At 38.4% G+C, this 15,082-nt stretch overlaps 1 protein-coding gene across 2 annotated transcripts in view; it reads left to right on the top strand.

The window, feature by feature from the left end:
• The window catches only part of LOC113577998 (neurexophilin-2), a 38,795-nt gene extending 25,235 nt beyond the window's left edge, over positions 1 to 13,560 (top strand). For both annotated transcript variants that reach the window (XM_027010944.2, XM_035524476.1), the window contains exon 2: positions 11,150 to 13,560. In XM_027010944.2, coding sequence (XP_026866745.2) covers positions 11,150 to 11,971 — 822 coding nt within the window. In that variant the 3' untranslated portion in view covers positions 11,972 to 13,560. The remainder of the gene's footprint in view (positions 1 to 11,149) is intronic.
• Positions 13,561 to 15,082: the final 1,522 nt, after the last annotated feature.

Genomic DNA, 15,082 nt, shown 5'->3' with positions numbered 1-15,082 from the left:
GGGGGGCTCGGGAGAGGGGGCTGGGCCAAACGTGCCACAACTGCTCAATGCTCCGAGAGCCCTGTGTTTCTCAGTCAGCACTGTACAAACCGTAAACCAGTTGCTGAAATTCATGGGTTTTGAAGTTCTGAGTTTTGAGTTTTGAGAACTGAGAATGAGATCACGGTGAAAGTAACTTGATTAAATCTGACTGAGATGATTTGTCTCTCTGTGCTGCTATCAGGCTGTGACATCCTAGAAGCTTGCTCATGTTAGAATATGCTAACAGTAGAATTCAGTGTGCATAATTAATACAATTTATGAAATGAGCAAAATCCCTGGTGTGGAATTAACAATATGGGACTTATGTGTCTCAGGGGACTTACATAAAAACTGTTCATATGAATTTTGAACATAGTTGAAATCTTGAGAAGCAGGCCTGATTGTTTTAAGATATAGTGTAAAATAAATAAATGAACAAACTGAAATAAATAATCCTGTTGATCTTTATTGGCCAAGATCCAGTTGTGCTTCTTGGCGAGCCTGATCATCATGTTCTCGTAATGGTTTCAGAACACTCAGCTGACATTTCTCTTGCCTTACAAATACATTCCTCTTGCTTAGAAGGGGATATAATGGAATCAGATTGTAATAGATCTCTTTATGGACACTCTAAGCAGTGCACAGGAAATGAAAATGATCCTAGATTACATTAATGCAGAGTCAATTATCTTATTCCACCACTTTACTGATTAGATTTAAACACCTGTTCAATGGTCTAATTGCAGTTTATCTGGGAAATTTGACTGTAAAGGTGTTTCTGGTTCTGGTCCTGAAACATTTGTGTGTGTGTGTGTGTGTGTGTGTGTGTGTGTGTGTGCGTGCGAGAGAGAGAGAGCGAGAGAGAGAAATTCTAGAAATGAAATTTAAAAAAAAGACAATATGACCTGACACAATCTCTTTTTGTTTTAACCATTTTTTGTGCTAAATGTTATTTATTTTCATGTGCCACAATGTTCCCCAAAACACCCGTTACTGCTAACATATTTTAGTAGTGTATGTTTACAAATAGTATATGTGTAAACTAATAAAATCATGACCCATGAAATAGAGATCTTTGTATATTTTGTTAATTCATAACATTTCAGCTTTCATTCTAATGAACATCCTGGAAACAATACCATTCTTCCTTCATAGCCTCTAATGATTTTTTTCTTCCATGACCTCTTGGTGATGTGTGTGTCATGTTTCAGTGTTTTAGCATTTGGACAATCTCTCCTGATTACTGGGGAGGTCAAGGAGCTCTCTGCTCTTCCTAAAACCTTTACAGTTATTGGCTGCGAGTCGATTCGCTTTGATATTTTCATGCTACACTACAGTACTGTGCTTTAATGAGGAGCTATTGGATTTCCACTATGTATTCTTTCGCCCCCAAAAATCCTTGCCATTCAGAATATTGATAGAGTTTTCAATAACACATAAGGTTGTAGGATGAGGACTGCATTTCTTTTTCAGTCAAGTTATGTCCATGAAGTGTCTTCTGCTATAAAACAAAAGACTAAATCTGCAGATCCGCAGATATGATTCCTACTACGAGAAAACTCACTTAGTTTTGATTGACCCGATGTCCATCGCCATGAGGCATTTACCACAATGCTAGCTCACATTAGAAAAATCTAAGGGGACAATACTGTGATTTTTGAGTAAATGGTCATTAGAAGAGCTGGAAACAAGTCAGAGAAGCATTTTACACAAATTATTGACTTAATAATGACCATAATGCCTAAAGTCTCTCTGGCCTTGATGGAGTAGATGATGTTTTTATGCATACACTTCAATAGGACCAATACCTTCAGCCCAAACCTTCAGTATCACCTGATGTATGTAATATGTAAATGTGTAATGTGGGACAGATGTCAAACTTTCTTGATAATAATATTCAAAATCCCTTGCTTGCTTGTCTGCATTTTTACTCTATAAATATATCTCTGTGAATATATTATTCTGTAAATATATTTGCCAGTTTTCTGAATATATCTCTGTCAGTCTTTTTGCAGAGGTTTGGAACAGGCGTTCAGCTTTCTTTGTTGGCCATTATGTGGATCCAGGAAGATTTTACTATGAGTGTTTCCCACAGTAAGGTCCAAAAATTGTCGCACCAACCAGGCAAATTATAAAGCAAGTAGGCGCTACCTAAAGCAGACCTATTATGCACATTTTCATTTTCAGTATTCCTAATTTTATTTTTGGGGTCTACTAGAATAGATTTATATGCTTCAGATTCCAAAACCACATTAATTTTCTCATATTGTTCATCTCTTTTCCCCATCTCTCTGAAACATTCTGTAGAGCACCTGTGTCTTTAAGACCCATTCTTCTGTTGAACCCAATCTGTTCTGACTGGTCAATTGTCAGCGCACTGCCACACCTACACATTCTCTTTTCTTGCAGATTGCGCTTGAAAACGATGCAGAACTTTTATCAGAGATGATTATCCGAAGTTTATGATTGTAGAAGGTTTAGACTGAAAATCATCATACTTTTCTGTAGGCCAACTCTTGGTGTTGTTTACTTTTAGGCACAATATATTTTCAAGATGTACTTTGCCTTAGAACTCATTATAGTGTCCGGTGGTTTCCAAGTTGTTCACAGTCCCGCAACAGTTGATAGCAACCATAACATTACAGTTTGTAATCACAAATAAAACCTCCAAACTTCGACATTATTTAACATCTAGTGATTGAAAAAAAAAAAACATTGCCATGTTTCCAAAAAATCTTAGGTAAAATTTGGCCTGCAGCTTATTAGCAAAACCATTATATCACAATTAGAATAGTTGTCAAGTCAGCCTCATTAGCCAAAAGGCCTTCAGCTGAGCACTGACACTATGACTAGAGCTGACAGTTCCACAGTAGAACATTCGTAGTAGTTACCTTGTTTGCTTTAAACATCACAGATCCTTAAATACTAATGCATACTTATAGGCTGTGAAACTGAATCTTCTGTTGGGCCATGCAAAGTTGGAACTACATTGTCTTCAGGAGTAAAAGAAGCGACAATCCAGCATTGAGCTGTGCATGGTTTTTAAGCAGTCCCAAGTGACATGCCAGTCACACAGTAAAATAATTGTAACAGTGGGAAAAATGAATTTCAACCACTGACGTCTTTGTGGTTCTACCTTCGGCAGAGCATACAAAGGAGATTTGCCCTCAAAATGTAGAACACATTATCTTCTCCACGTTGCTACAAAACTGAACAAACTCTTCCTAGCCTCACGTACTTGCTGTGTTGTGTGAGGGCATCCCAGATCTGCAGTTAGGTGGTCAATATGCAACGTGTTACAAGATTGCGTTATCTTGTAACAAAGAAAATGGCTGAAATTCTAATGAGTATTTCAGGAAGCTGAGAAAATTGGTTTCATTTCAAGAGCGTTATTCACTCTGGCATGTACTTTTTGTAACTTTGCAGACCATGCACAACAATCTATAAAACACACTTATGAAACCTGAAAAAACATAATAGGTCCCATTTAAAATGCATCTTATTATACATGAGGCTGGTGAATAACTGGATGTTTAAGAAGATGTATGACCCTATGCAGGTCAGTGCCAGTTTTGTGCTAATAAAGACTAAACAGGTGGCAATAACTATACTTAATACAACTTGGAACAAAGACTAATTATCATCATATAATTTGTCCTCGAGGTAGCATTCTAATTTTTAATGGTTTATCTTTAAGGTTTATATCTAAGTGCATGTCCTGATATTTTTTGTGATTAAAGAGTCATTTCTAATGCACAGGTTTACAGCCCCACAGCTGATCACAAAAGGCATTACAGTACATTAAGTGCCATCACAAAAAATGGGAAGCTAAGTCATATAGTGTATAAGACATTCAGCTATGTATATTCTGAAGCACATGTTCGAATCCAGTTCAGTGTGCTAGGTGGTAGTCCCTGTGTGTGCTAAGCTGAAATGCTAACATGTTTTGCCTATAATGCTGTAATCAGACCTTTTCTTTGTGGTTTCATGGTAACACCATGCTGGCTGCCCCATACTCTCTGTGCTTTGCATGTCTGTAAATAGTGGACCTTGGCCAGAGAGGTGAAAGTCACATCATGTAGAGATGCCAAACTCTCTCTGGCCACCTGCAACACACACACACACACACACACACACACACACACACACATACACACAGACCGTGAACTCTGGCATTGTGTCTGGTGTGATGGAGTGAGCAGGGTCGGCTCTGGACAGGTGGAACAGGTGTAGGTCAGCTAGACTGGTGGGGTGGGGGGGTTGGATTGGAGTGGAGACCTTTCTCCCTGTAGCTGCTGCCACACTGCCAGTATAGGCTTACACACACAGACTCATTTATAGAGTGAACTATGGTCTATTCATGCCATCCCATGTCTTGGTACACTCACACTCACACTGTGTGTGTGTGTGTGTGTATAGAATTAAATGATTTTAGGATTACAAAATATCATTTCACCAGCCAATTCTATATAATAATCGTGATTCCATTACAGTAAAATCAACAAGCAACCTTGTAGGCAGCTTATGAGTCTGTATGTGATAGGTTGAATATTCTCTTGTTATGCCATAAATTTCTGTAATGTCAAATAGTATTAGTGTATTTAATGCTGTTAAGATCCAGTGAGCTACTGTAAAAGTACTGTAACTGATGTAAGTCAACTTTCTTTAGAATATGATGATATGCTCTAGAACTGCTGAATATAACTATACAGCAATTATTTGAACCATTACATTATGGGATAAGATTTACAGAACTTTGTGTAAACGGTTATTTAAGGATTTTGAAACATTTAAATTAACTCAATGAGTTTGTGTAAAGCAGCACTGAAGAAGTGTGGATTTAGTCATAAATGCTGTGAGTGGGCTGCAGTTCGAATTGCTAGCATCATTAGCCTTGTGTTATGACAAGAGCCACAACAACGGGCTTATTTTAATGAGACTCTTTCCTTTCAGAACCAATCATGAGAAATGGCAATGCACATTTTTTTATCCCTTCACTGCAACCCTCATTTACCAAATGCTCTTTGCCTCTCTTTTTGTACTGGAAAAAAGACGGCACGACAGCAACAATTAAGGAGCTGGGCTTCTTCTGGTGCCATGCGTGAGATGGTCCTTCACTTTGTAAATTGTTTATTTATTTATTAAAAAAACTTTTTTTTTTTTGGGGGGGGGGGGTTCTGTATCCCCCCTCCCCTTTACTGTTGCCTGTCCTACGAGTCTCTGTCTGTCCTACGAGTGTCTCTTTCTCTCTCTCCTTTTCTCTCTCCATAGCGTTTTCTTTCACAGTGTTATCAGTCTCAGTTCCAGTTCTCTGTTCTCTGATACTTCCTGACTTTGCCGCTTCCTTTTTCATGATAATCCAGCGACACCATTGGACTGCAAAACCATCTCTTTCTCTCTCTCCCTCCGTCTAACTTTCTTACTTTCTCTCGTCTCCTTCTCTACCACAGTGGTTTATCTCTTTCCCTTTGGGCTATATTTTGCTTCTCATAATTAAATGTCAGTTCCAGACACTTGGTTTCATACAAAATAAAAGAAAAAAAGTTTCTGCATTTTGTTCTCAATCCCACTGCCTGCATTTTGCGCTCAATCCCAAATTAATATAAATTAATTTAATCTCTCTCTCTCCCTCTCTCTCTCTCTCTCTCTCTCTCTCTCTCTCTCTCTCTCTCTCTCTCTCTCTCTCTCTCTTTGTCCCCCTCTTGTCATTTCATTCTGCACAGTAAATCCTGACAACCAGTATTAGGTCAACTAAAGGCCTTTTGGTCTAAAATGGTCTCTTGCTGTAGAAAGAAACTCAAAACTACTGTCAGTGTTGAATGCTGTTGTTTAAAAACCCAATGTCAGTTGCTGTGTTAAGTGGCATTTATTTTTAAAAATTTTAAACAGTAAAAGGACAACAAGAAAAAAGACAAGTGGTATATTACAAGATGAAATTATTTGAAAACTATGCACATTCATAAACATGTACAAACATGTTTAAGCATATATGCAGTTGCACATTGTAAAACTTCCACTATTTAGATTGCAGTTTCAGGAAAATGCCTTTTGATGTTCAGTCCCCCACAGTTGTATCCATATTGTGGTGTCTAGACCCTGTGGTGGGTTGTGTGCACATACACAAACGCCCTGTGTGGGGTGTCACTGACAGAGGATCAATGTGTCTGAGGCTGAGTTGAAATGAATTGATTGTGGAAAATAAAACTCCAATTAGAGAAAAGAACAGGCAGACTGTGTGAGACAGACAGAGAGAGAGAGAACGAGAGAGCAAGAGGTACTCATGCTCTCATCAGTCCTTTGGGAAGAGCAACATGTCAGTGTAGACACACTGGAAACTCACAAATGGAGTTTGAGAGTGGAGAGAACGAGCGACAGATAGAAAAAGAGAGAGGAAAGGAGTGTAAGTGAAAAATGGTAAAACATTTTTCTTATTCAGTGCACCTCCTCATTTACCAAATGCCCTTCTAAATCTCCATTTTTTTGGTTTTTTTTCTGAACAAAAGAACATGGCTTGACAGCACTAATTAAGGAGCTGTGCATCTTCTCTACTTGTGTCATTTCTTTTTGTTGCTTTTCTACTCTCATGCTTTTTTTTTTTTTGTTTACAGTAAATCCCTACCTTGTCTGTGCTTTGTGAGTGCGAGTGCGACAAAATTACTCAGCCTAACATGGTGGCCATCGATCCTGAGCGTTCCAGGATTGTGGAGGTGTCTTAATGGCGTCTGCATTTGGCAACACCAGTGAACACTCTGGGACACAGTGTGATCCATGGTACTAACACTGCATTCCCATGCCTTTTCGACAACCTCAAGCCATGACTGGCTCCACGCGTTTAGGTTTTCTCTCTTGTCGAGATACTGTTTTGCTCGTATGACACTCAGATGAAGTTAGCGATTATTTATCACCCTCGTGCTCAGGAGCATGCATGCTCTCTACACTCTTCGCCTCTCTCATCCCCAATAATAGCGTTTTCCTCCTATAAACTTTCTCAAACGCACTGTAATCAAATTGTCTTTATATTAAATTCTTCAAGACCTACATATGTATACACAGCTTGGCTTCAAGGATTACTACATTTTGTGCTTGACTCACTAGGTTATTATCTCTATATAGAGAGGGAGAGAAAACGAGATGATGATGATGTATAAGAAGGAAAGACACTATCGTAAATCATGGTGCGTTTTATATTGCTGTTGTAAAAGATACTATATTTCCATTTAATACTAAGTATTGTTTTCTTCTGAGCTGTAAATGCATGTAGTTGAGTAACAGCTAACGACAAAGCTGAACTTGGTTCAACCTCGCTCAAAGATTTATTGCTGTGGTTTCATCCATGTAGAGACTACTCAACTGAATAATCTTGCAAAGCAGCATTCTTCGGACAGACAATGTTCAAAAACACTCCCAAAGACTTTGGCTATGTACTTTTACTCAGTGCTGATTGCTTTGTTAACCTCTGTACACTGATGTTAGACCATGCAGTTGTTGCATATCAGGTGAACCAAGAAAAGCCTATTTTGCAAAAAGCAAGTCTCTTTTGTTCTGAATAGCTTTTATTGTCTGCTCCAGTACTGAGTCAACATTCAGAGGCAGTTTCCAAATGCTTTGTTAGCATGGGGAAATGTTAGGCAGCAACACTGCTGACAAGAGAGTGGAGGCAATCGTCCTTACTAAAAGATCTCTTCATCCCCCTTCAAACCACCATTGAGCAGAGGAGACCTCAAACTGGGCTGGCAAGCGTGACCTCGAACACTTCATTATGGCATGACAGCACTCAGGCAGAAACATTTGCAGGAAAAGGAACAGATGTGCAGCGATCGTTCTTGTTCTTGTGTGTGTGTGTGTGTGTGTGTGTGTGTGTGTGTGTGTGTGTCTCCCAGGGAGGGTGAACCATGCTGAATAGGCATAGTATGAAGGACTTGAACACAGTTACCCTCATTATTATTGCGCTGTCCTCCTTTGTGTGTGTGTGCAGAGAGAGAGAGTGAGAACAATGTAATTTTGTAGAATGAGAACTGTAAATGGAGGGAAATTCAGTAATTATATGCTTAATTGTTACCATGACTTATTTACACTACCCTAACCCTTCTGCATTTCCTTTAGTTGACTAAAGAGTATTTAGGTCACTTCTTGTCCCCACTCTGCTTTTTTTCTGTTCCCTGCTGAGAAAAAAGTGAAGTGGGGACAAACCAACTACAAAGAGGTATCACACCCATATTTTGTTTTCTGAACTTATGGCACAATCCACAGTAACTTGCAATGTGGTGTTTATTCAGGTAAGATCAGTTGTGTACCTGCCCTTTGCCTGACCTGGAAATGCTTATTTAAAACTCCATATTTAATCTTGTGCATCATGAGTTGCCTTTTGTGGGACAGTGGCCAAATCAATATGCAGTGTTGTGCAATCATAACTGATCAATAGCGAGTGGAATGTTAGTTGCCATTTAAAGATAGTCGATACTGAGAAAGTGATGAGTGAGTTATTGCAGGGTAGGGAAGGCTTCCTTTGTGTGTGTGTGTGTGTGTGTGTGTGTGTGTGTGTGTGTGTGTGAGAGAACAGAGACCATTTGGATTTTCTTGTCTGTCAGTAGGGGTCAAAGGTGAGGAGTCAAAGGGCATGGTAGGTGCCTGTTGTCATGGTGATCTGGAGCTGAGCTGGGCAGGGGTTGATATAACAGATGGCACATCAGAAGATGGCTCTCCTCAGCTGTGCTGACTTGGCAGAGCGTCAGTGCAAGAAGGCGCCAAGGTGCCTGAGCATTTCCTGTGCTGCTTTATAGTAGAGCACTGCTTGAAACGATGCATGAAATCATCTCCTTTTTTTTTTTTTTTTTACAAGAACACAGCAGTTCCAAAGTTAAACATATTGCTTGTGTATTGAAAATGAATACTACCCACACCTTTTATTATAAACACAATCTCCCTTGAGAATTTATTTTAACTTAATTTCTTTTGATGCTTTATGTTACTTACTTGTTTAATGTTACACTCTTATTTTTTACATTAATTAATATGTACCATTCATTTATGCATATTCAATCTTAGTCATTTCTGAGTCACGGCTGAATGGTTAGTATCAAGTTCTCTTCCATCTGTGTTCAGTGGCAACTGGCTGTTTAAAATCCACTTGGAGTCATTATCCAGTCAATACCCATTCATCACCATCTCTTTTTTTAATCTATTGGGCCAGTGATCAATATTCCCCCACTTATTCCACTTCGATCAGTTCCCCTGATGTGGGCAGTCTGAAAGACGGGTAGAGGAAGAGGCCGTGATTTAAATTAATTGAATGGTCGTAGGCATCGCCAGGAGCATTGAAGAATGTTGCTACAAATGGCGACATGAATTTGGTGTCAGCTTACATTGACTGATGAGCACACGCATGGAAGTGTGTGTTTCAAAATGTCTAAGTTTTATTAGAATAAGATAGGGGCTGCTTCCCCTGGTGAACTTTGAGAGGAAGGACATGAAAGCTTTATGACATTGCCTGGTTGGTTTGTTTATCCATTAGTGGAGTTTTTCAGTGATAGGCTCTGGGCAGTTCTGGCGGCAGGGCCGTTGGTACTCCTCTGACCCTAAATGAAGGCTTTTTCTCTGAATTGGCACAAACTTAAAGTCTGAAGTGTCAGTGTGAGAGTGAACATGCGAATGTCTGTGTGTGTTTGTGTGATGCTTCTCAGACTTTTCCCTTTGTGAATTTTCCTTTCCTTTTGTGTGTGTGTGTGTGTGTGTGTGTGTGGTGTGTGTGTGCGTGTGCACTTGATGGCTGAGAGAAGATTAAACAACACATTCCTCATTTTCATATTATTCTGTGGACTTTCATTTGCATAATTATTCTATTTTTATATTTCTATGTTTATTTTACAATGTAGGTTTACTAATTGTTTATTTTATTTGCTCTTATGTTTTTCCATTTTCAAACCACATTGACAATACACCCTACTACACAGTCACTCACATTCTTCATTCTCATTATTCTGTGGCCTTTGTCTTCATTTGCATAATTGTTATATTTTCATATTTCTTTATTTATTTTTATAATTAAGTTTGCTAATTATTTATTTTGGTTATTTGCGCTTATGTTTTTCCATTTTGAAATGGAATTTTTTCCATTTCTATCTATCTATCTATCTATCTATCTATCTATCTATCTATCTATCTATCTATCTATCTATCTATCTATCTATCTATCTATCTATCTATCTATGTTTGTCTGCCTGCCTGCCTGCCTGCCTTCATGTCTGTCTGTCTTTCTATCTAATAACTCAGCTCAGGAACCATCAATACACTGGATTAACTAACCAGTTTCAGAACAAAAGGTGGTTGCCCTTCTATCTTTGTGTTTACGTACAACCATGACAACAGCATTAATGTATGGTAAAAGTAGAAATGACATGAGGAGTGCTGGATGCAGGATCAGTGTGTGGAGTATGAGCTATCAGGTGCACTCCCTGTGAAATGAGAGAGTGGTCATAGCAGTAGCTGGTGTAGTGGAGCTTGCACAGGCATAACATTCCTAGAAACTTTAATCAACTCGATTTCTAGAGCTCATGGGAACTTTCTAAGATTTTGAGGAAAATAAACGGCTACAGAATCTAGATTTTCTACACTGGATATGTGAAACACATGTAAGGAATAAATCTGGACCATCTAAACTGTGAAACATGGCTACAGTATGAAGCACTATGCTTTCTGTGCACAAAACTCTATTGATTCTCCACTGATTGGAATTACTGCATCTACTCAAAGGCTTGCAGTGGTAAATGTACTTTGTATTGTGTTTTGTCAAAACACATGTAGATTGGAAATCATTCTCCTTCACTGCTGAGCTGTATGGAAAGCACTTGCCCACTGTGTTCTGTGTTTGAATAGGATAATACACATTCAGCAAGCAACAGGGCTTCTTAAATGAATTATTCAATATCACACTTTTCAGTAATACATGTGAATTATTAAGCGATAAATGAAGGTGAATCAAGGCATATGTGAATTACAAACCCGTTCTTTTATTATTTCAGTTTTTCACATTGTGTGAAAGTTTTTATTCCATGCTTTTTTGGCACTTGTAGTAAAGAAACTCATTTTGACTGATGGTTAATATTTTTACTTTCTGTGTGTCTTCTCTTAGGTGCATGGCCTAGAAAAACAGGTTGGCAAATCTTTGGATTACCTGGAACTAGGTGCAGCCGGGACCATCCTGAAAACCATTCCATATGGTGTAGGTGGTGGAGGGGGCATTGGAGCAGCAGGAGGCGTTAAGCCGCCCTTACAGACCTCCAGGATATTCTCCCCTATGGACCAGGCTCCCATGAAGTCCAAACCTCCCACCTTCAGCTACCAGAATCCTTATGACTGGGCTAAGAACCAGTCCCTGCTTCTGGATCAAACAGGCTACCGCTCCAAACGCAAGCCTCCCCTCAAAACTGCCATGAAGACCAAGAAGATCTTTGGCTGGGGAGACTTCTTCTTCAACGTCAAGACCCTTAAATTCAACCTGTTGGTGACGGGGAAAATTGTGGACCATGTCAATGGCACCTTTACTGTGTACTTCCGTCACAACTCCTCCAGCCTTGGCAATGTGTCCGTCAGCATCGTTCCACCCTCAAAGGTGGTGGAGTTTGAGGTGTTTCAACAGCAGGGTCCCCTTCACCACCCAGAAATCCAGTTTCACCAGCCCCACCAGTCCACCATCGACCCCAAGGACATCAAAACCTTCAACTGTCGTGTGGAGTATGAGAAGACCAACCGTGCTAAGAAGCCCAAACCCTGTCTATATGACCCATCTCAGACCTGCTTCACCGAGCACACCCAATCCCATGCTGCTTGGCTTTGCGCCAAACCCTTCAAAGTCATCTGTATTTTTATCTCCTTCTTCAGCATTGATTACAAGCTGGTGCAGAAGGTCTGTCCAGACTACAATTTTCAGAGCGAACAACCTTACTTTGGATGAGTAGTGACAAACTGAATGAAGGAGAGGTTGATGGGATGTGTTATCTGTCTCTTTCACATTCATAAAGTTAAAAGAATGTGGATCACATAAAAATGGTCAACATGGTGGACACTGAGCTTTTACACTTGAAAGAGGATTTTGTTCTGATTTTTCTCTGTATATACTGTAAACAAAACTAACTAACTCAGTTAAGCTATTAATATTTATTTATTGTTTTTGCTGACCTTTGTCTGTTTGACTGTTAGAAATAATTTTGGAAGAATGAGTGGGAACGTGTGATTTTTGTATCGTTCCTTTATATGACCCTGCACAATATGAAATTACTAGGAGTGAAAGTGATCATGGCACTGATTGTAACAGCATCAGAAACTGAAATTGCATCTGTGCTAGCAGATTGTTGTGGTTCATATTTAAACTTGTGCAACATATACATCACCTAAAAGCAGAAATTGTGCAACATATGGACTCATTACATTGGCGTACTAGCCACAATTTTTAATTTTGCCATCATGTTACTTTTGCCAAATGAAATGTCTTGCAGGTGCTCTGTATTTTTCCACTCCTGAAAAGACATGATGGGAAACAGAAGAAACCTTTGTCTGTTACCACTAAGTGCTGCTCATTTTCACAAATGCAGTCAGCTTATGCATCATACTCTAGCAAGCTCATCTTACCATGTAGAGAAGATATAGACTGGAACTTTAAACCTTTAAAAAGTATTCTGTCATAATCAGTACATTTAGCAAATATTCAAGCTTCCATTATATATCTAAACTAAAAATGGAGAATTGAGTACAGATATCCCTTAAAATTAAGAGCTGCTGCCCACATTTTATTCTGTTACAGAAAAATTCTAACATATCCATGGAAGAGACGGCATTCTCCCATCCCATAGATTTAACAAGATGATACTGTGCAGAGCTGCAGGTAGAAAGTTTAAAAATCACTTCTTATTTTGGATTTATCCTATTATCTAAATAGTTGAGCATGCCCTTGGATTACATCCTATGGTTTGAATGATATCTTAGATGCCTCAGAAGCTTGCATCTATGTGAAGAAGGGACATTAGGATCGGACTGATTAAAGCTGCTAAACTAAATATTTGGAGACAAATATGCATTATAACTGGCTTTGTGCTCATAGGCTGGATGATCAAGGTAATGTGTGTAATGAAAGAAATTATCTTTAACATGAATTACTTCTATGTATTATCTTGTGAAGGAATCAGATAAATTAAATTTAAAGATTAAAGTAAATATTGCCTAGTTAGTGTACTCTGGCTTAAGCTTAAAATGATGCAAAAATATATCCATGTCAATAAGTTGCTGATGCAAGGAGAGAGAGATATAGTCACATCTCACCTTATTCTTGTTCATTTTGTTCAGTTTTGTTTGCGCAGTAAAGCACCAAAAATTGAACTCTCTTAATTTCTGGACAACCGATTAGTCTGTGAAACAAAGAGGCTATCTGAAGAATACAGAGGCTATCTGAAGAACTGAAATCACAGGTCTGTATTGCTTGATAATGTGTATATTTGAAATTGGAAAAAAATATTGTGTGTAAATAATGTATCACAAATAAAATATTAAATCTGGTATGGTTGGTCATGTAATTTGTGGATGTTTATGGTCAAATTAATAATGAACTGCAATGCATTAACATCAGCATTTTCTGGCTGCTGCATTTGTTCTACAAGAAGACATTTCATATGTCCTAATTTCATTTCAAATGCTGACAGTGCTGATAATGCTATTATACAATACCTGGTAGATAAACTAGTACTTTCAATATCACCAGCATGACTGGCTGGTTGTGTAATTAAATGACACCCATTTTTATTAAATGGCACCCACTCTCTATAAAAACCTCAGCACATTCCAAACTTCCATGGCCACCGTGTTGTGTTTATTGGGATGTAGAATATGACAAAGGCCTGTTGTGTCCTTTATCATTTATCATGGCCTTGGAGCCACTGAAGCAATCCCAAATGTCTCCAATACAAAACCAATAACAACCAATAACTCAAAATGCTTAATTGTCTAATTTTCTGATGACATGCTCCTTTTTCTTGTTGGTTCTCTCAATCGATTTTTGGTCTTTTAAGATTCTTAAAATATAGTGAGCTATAAGGCTGTCAGCTGAAATGCATTTGTCCTCATGTTGCTCAATAACAGCACCTCTAACTTTATCTTTAGACTTCTATCAAGTAAATTGTTTCATGTATTATCAAGTTATGACACTCTTAAATAGAGAGTTATCGCTGTGTTCAGATATGATAACATTGAAATTATTTTTGGGTAACAAAATTCATTGACTGAATTCCGTGATCTGGTGGTAAATTACTTTTTTTAAAATAGAGACTTTTGCTGTTTGCGCTTCCTCTGTAGCATGTACAGCCATTTGCAGCATGTTCAGAAGGTATACCTATTAATCTTATCTTTGTTCAGGAAATAGGAATGGGCAGTTCTATTCTTGAAGATATTTGGAATATTTTCCAGGTTTCCAAGTCTCACCAAAAGGCTTCCCTTATTTGTACTACACTGTAGTGCTAATGGATGGTTGTCTCCTTCGGTTCTGCACAATGAAGACCAAGAATATGCTGTCCTTGTTAATATTTCTTAACAAAACCACCTCGTGTTACAAAACTGAACAGAACTGTGTGTTACAGCTCTATGTTGAAGATCATTTGTTTGCTTGCAGAATTGATTCATTTTACAAACAAGAATGTCTGTTTTTGGAATACTACCTTATTCAATATCAAAGCATCTTAAAAGATATAAATGTATATAAGAGAAGGGCATCACAGAATGTAAGCTACAATATATTAAAGCTGTGATGCAGCTCATGAGAAAGAGTGTGTGTGTGTGTGTGTGTGTGTGTGTGTGTGTGTGTGTGTGTGTGTGTGTGTGTGTGTGTGTGTAAGTGTAAGGGAGCGAGAGAGAGAGAGCATATATATCAAGGAAAACAATTTATATGTGCAGTCCTTTTATAGTATTAACATACTAATATACTAATGTTTCTATTCCATAATGCCAACAGCCTATGGAATGCATACTATGAAGACTAAGGTGATGAATATTAAGTCATAACCAATCACCATTATAATGACAA

This window comes from Electrophorus electricus, chromosome 3 (genome assembly GCF_013358815.1).
Source record: "Electrophorus electricus isolate fEleEle1 chromosome 3, fEleEle1.pri, whole genome shotgun sequence".
NCBI classification, from domain to species: domain Eukaryota; kingdom Metazoa; phylum Chordata; class Actinopteri; order Gymnotiformes; family Gymnotidae; genus Electrophorus; species Electrophorus electricus.
The sequence above is the reverse complement of the archived record's forward strand: the minus strand, read 5'-3'. Positions and strand labels throughout refer to the sequence as shown.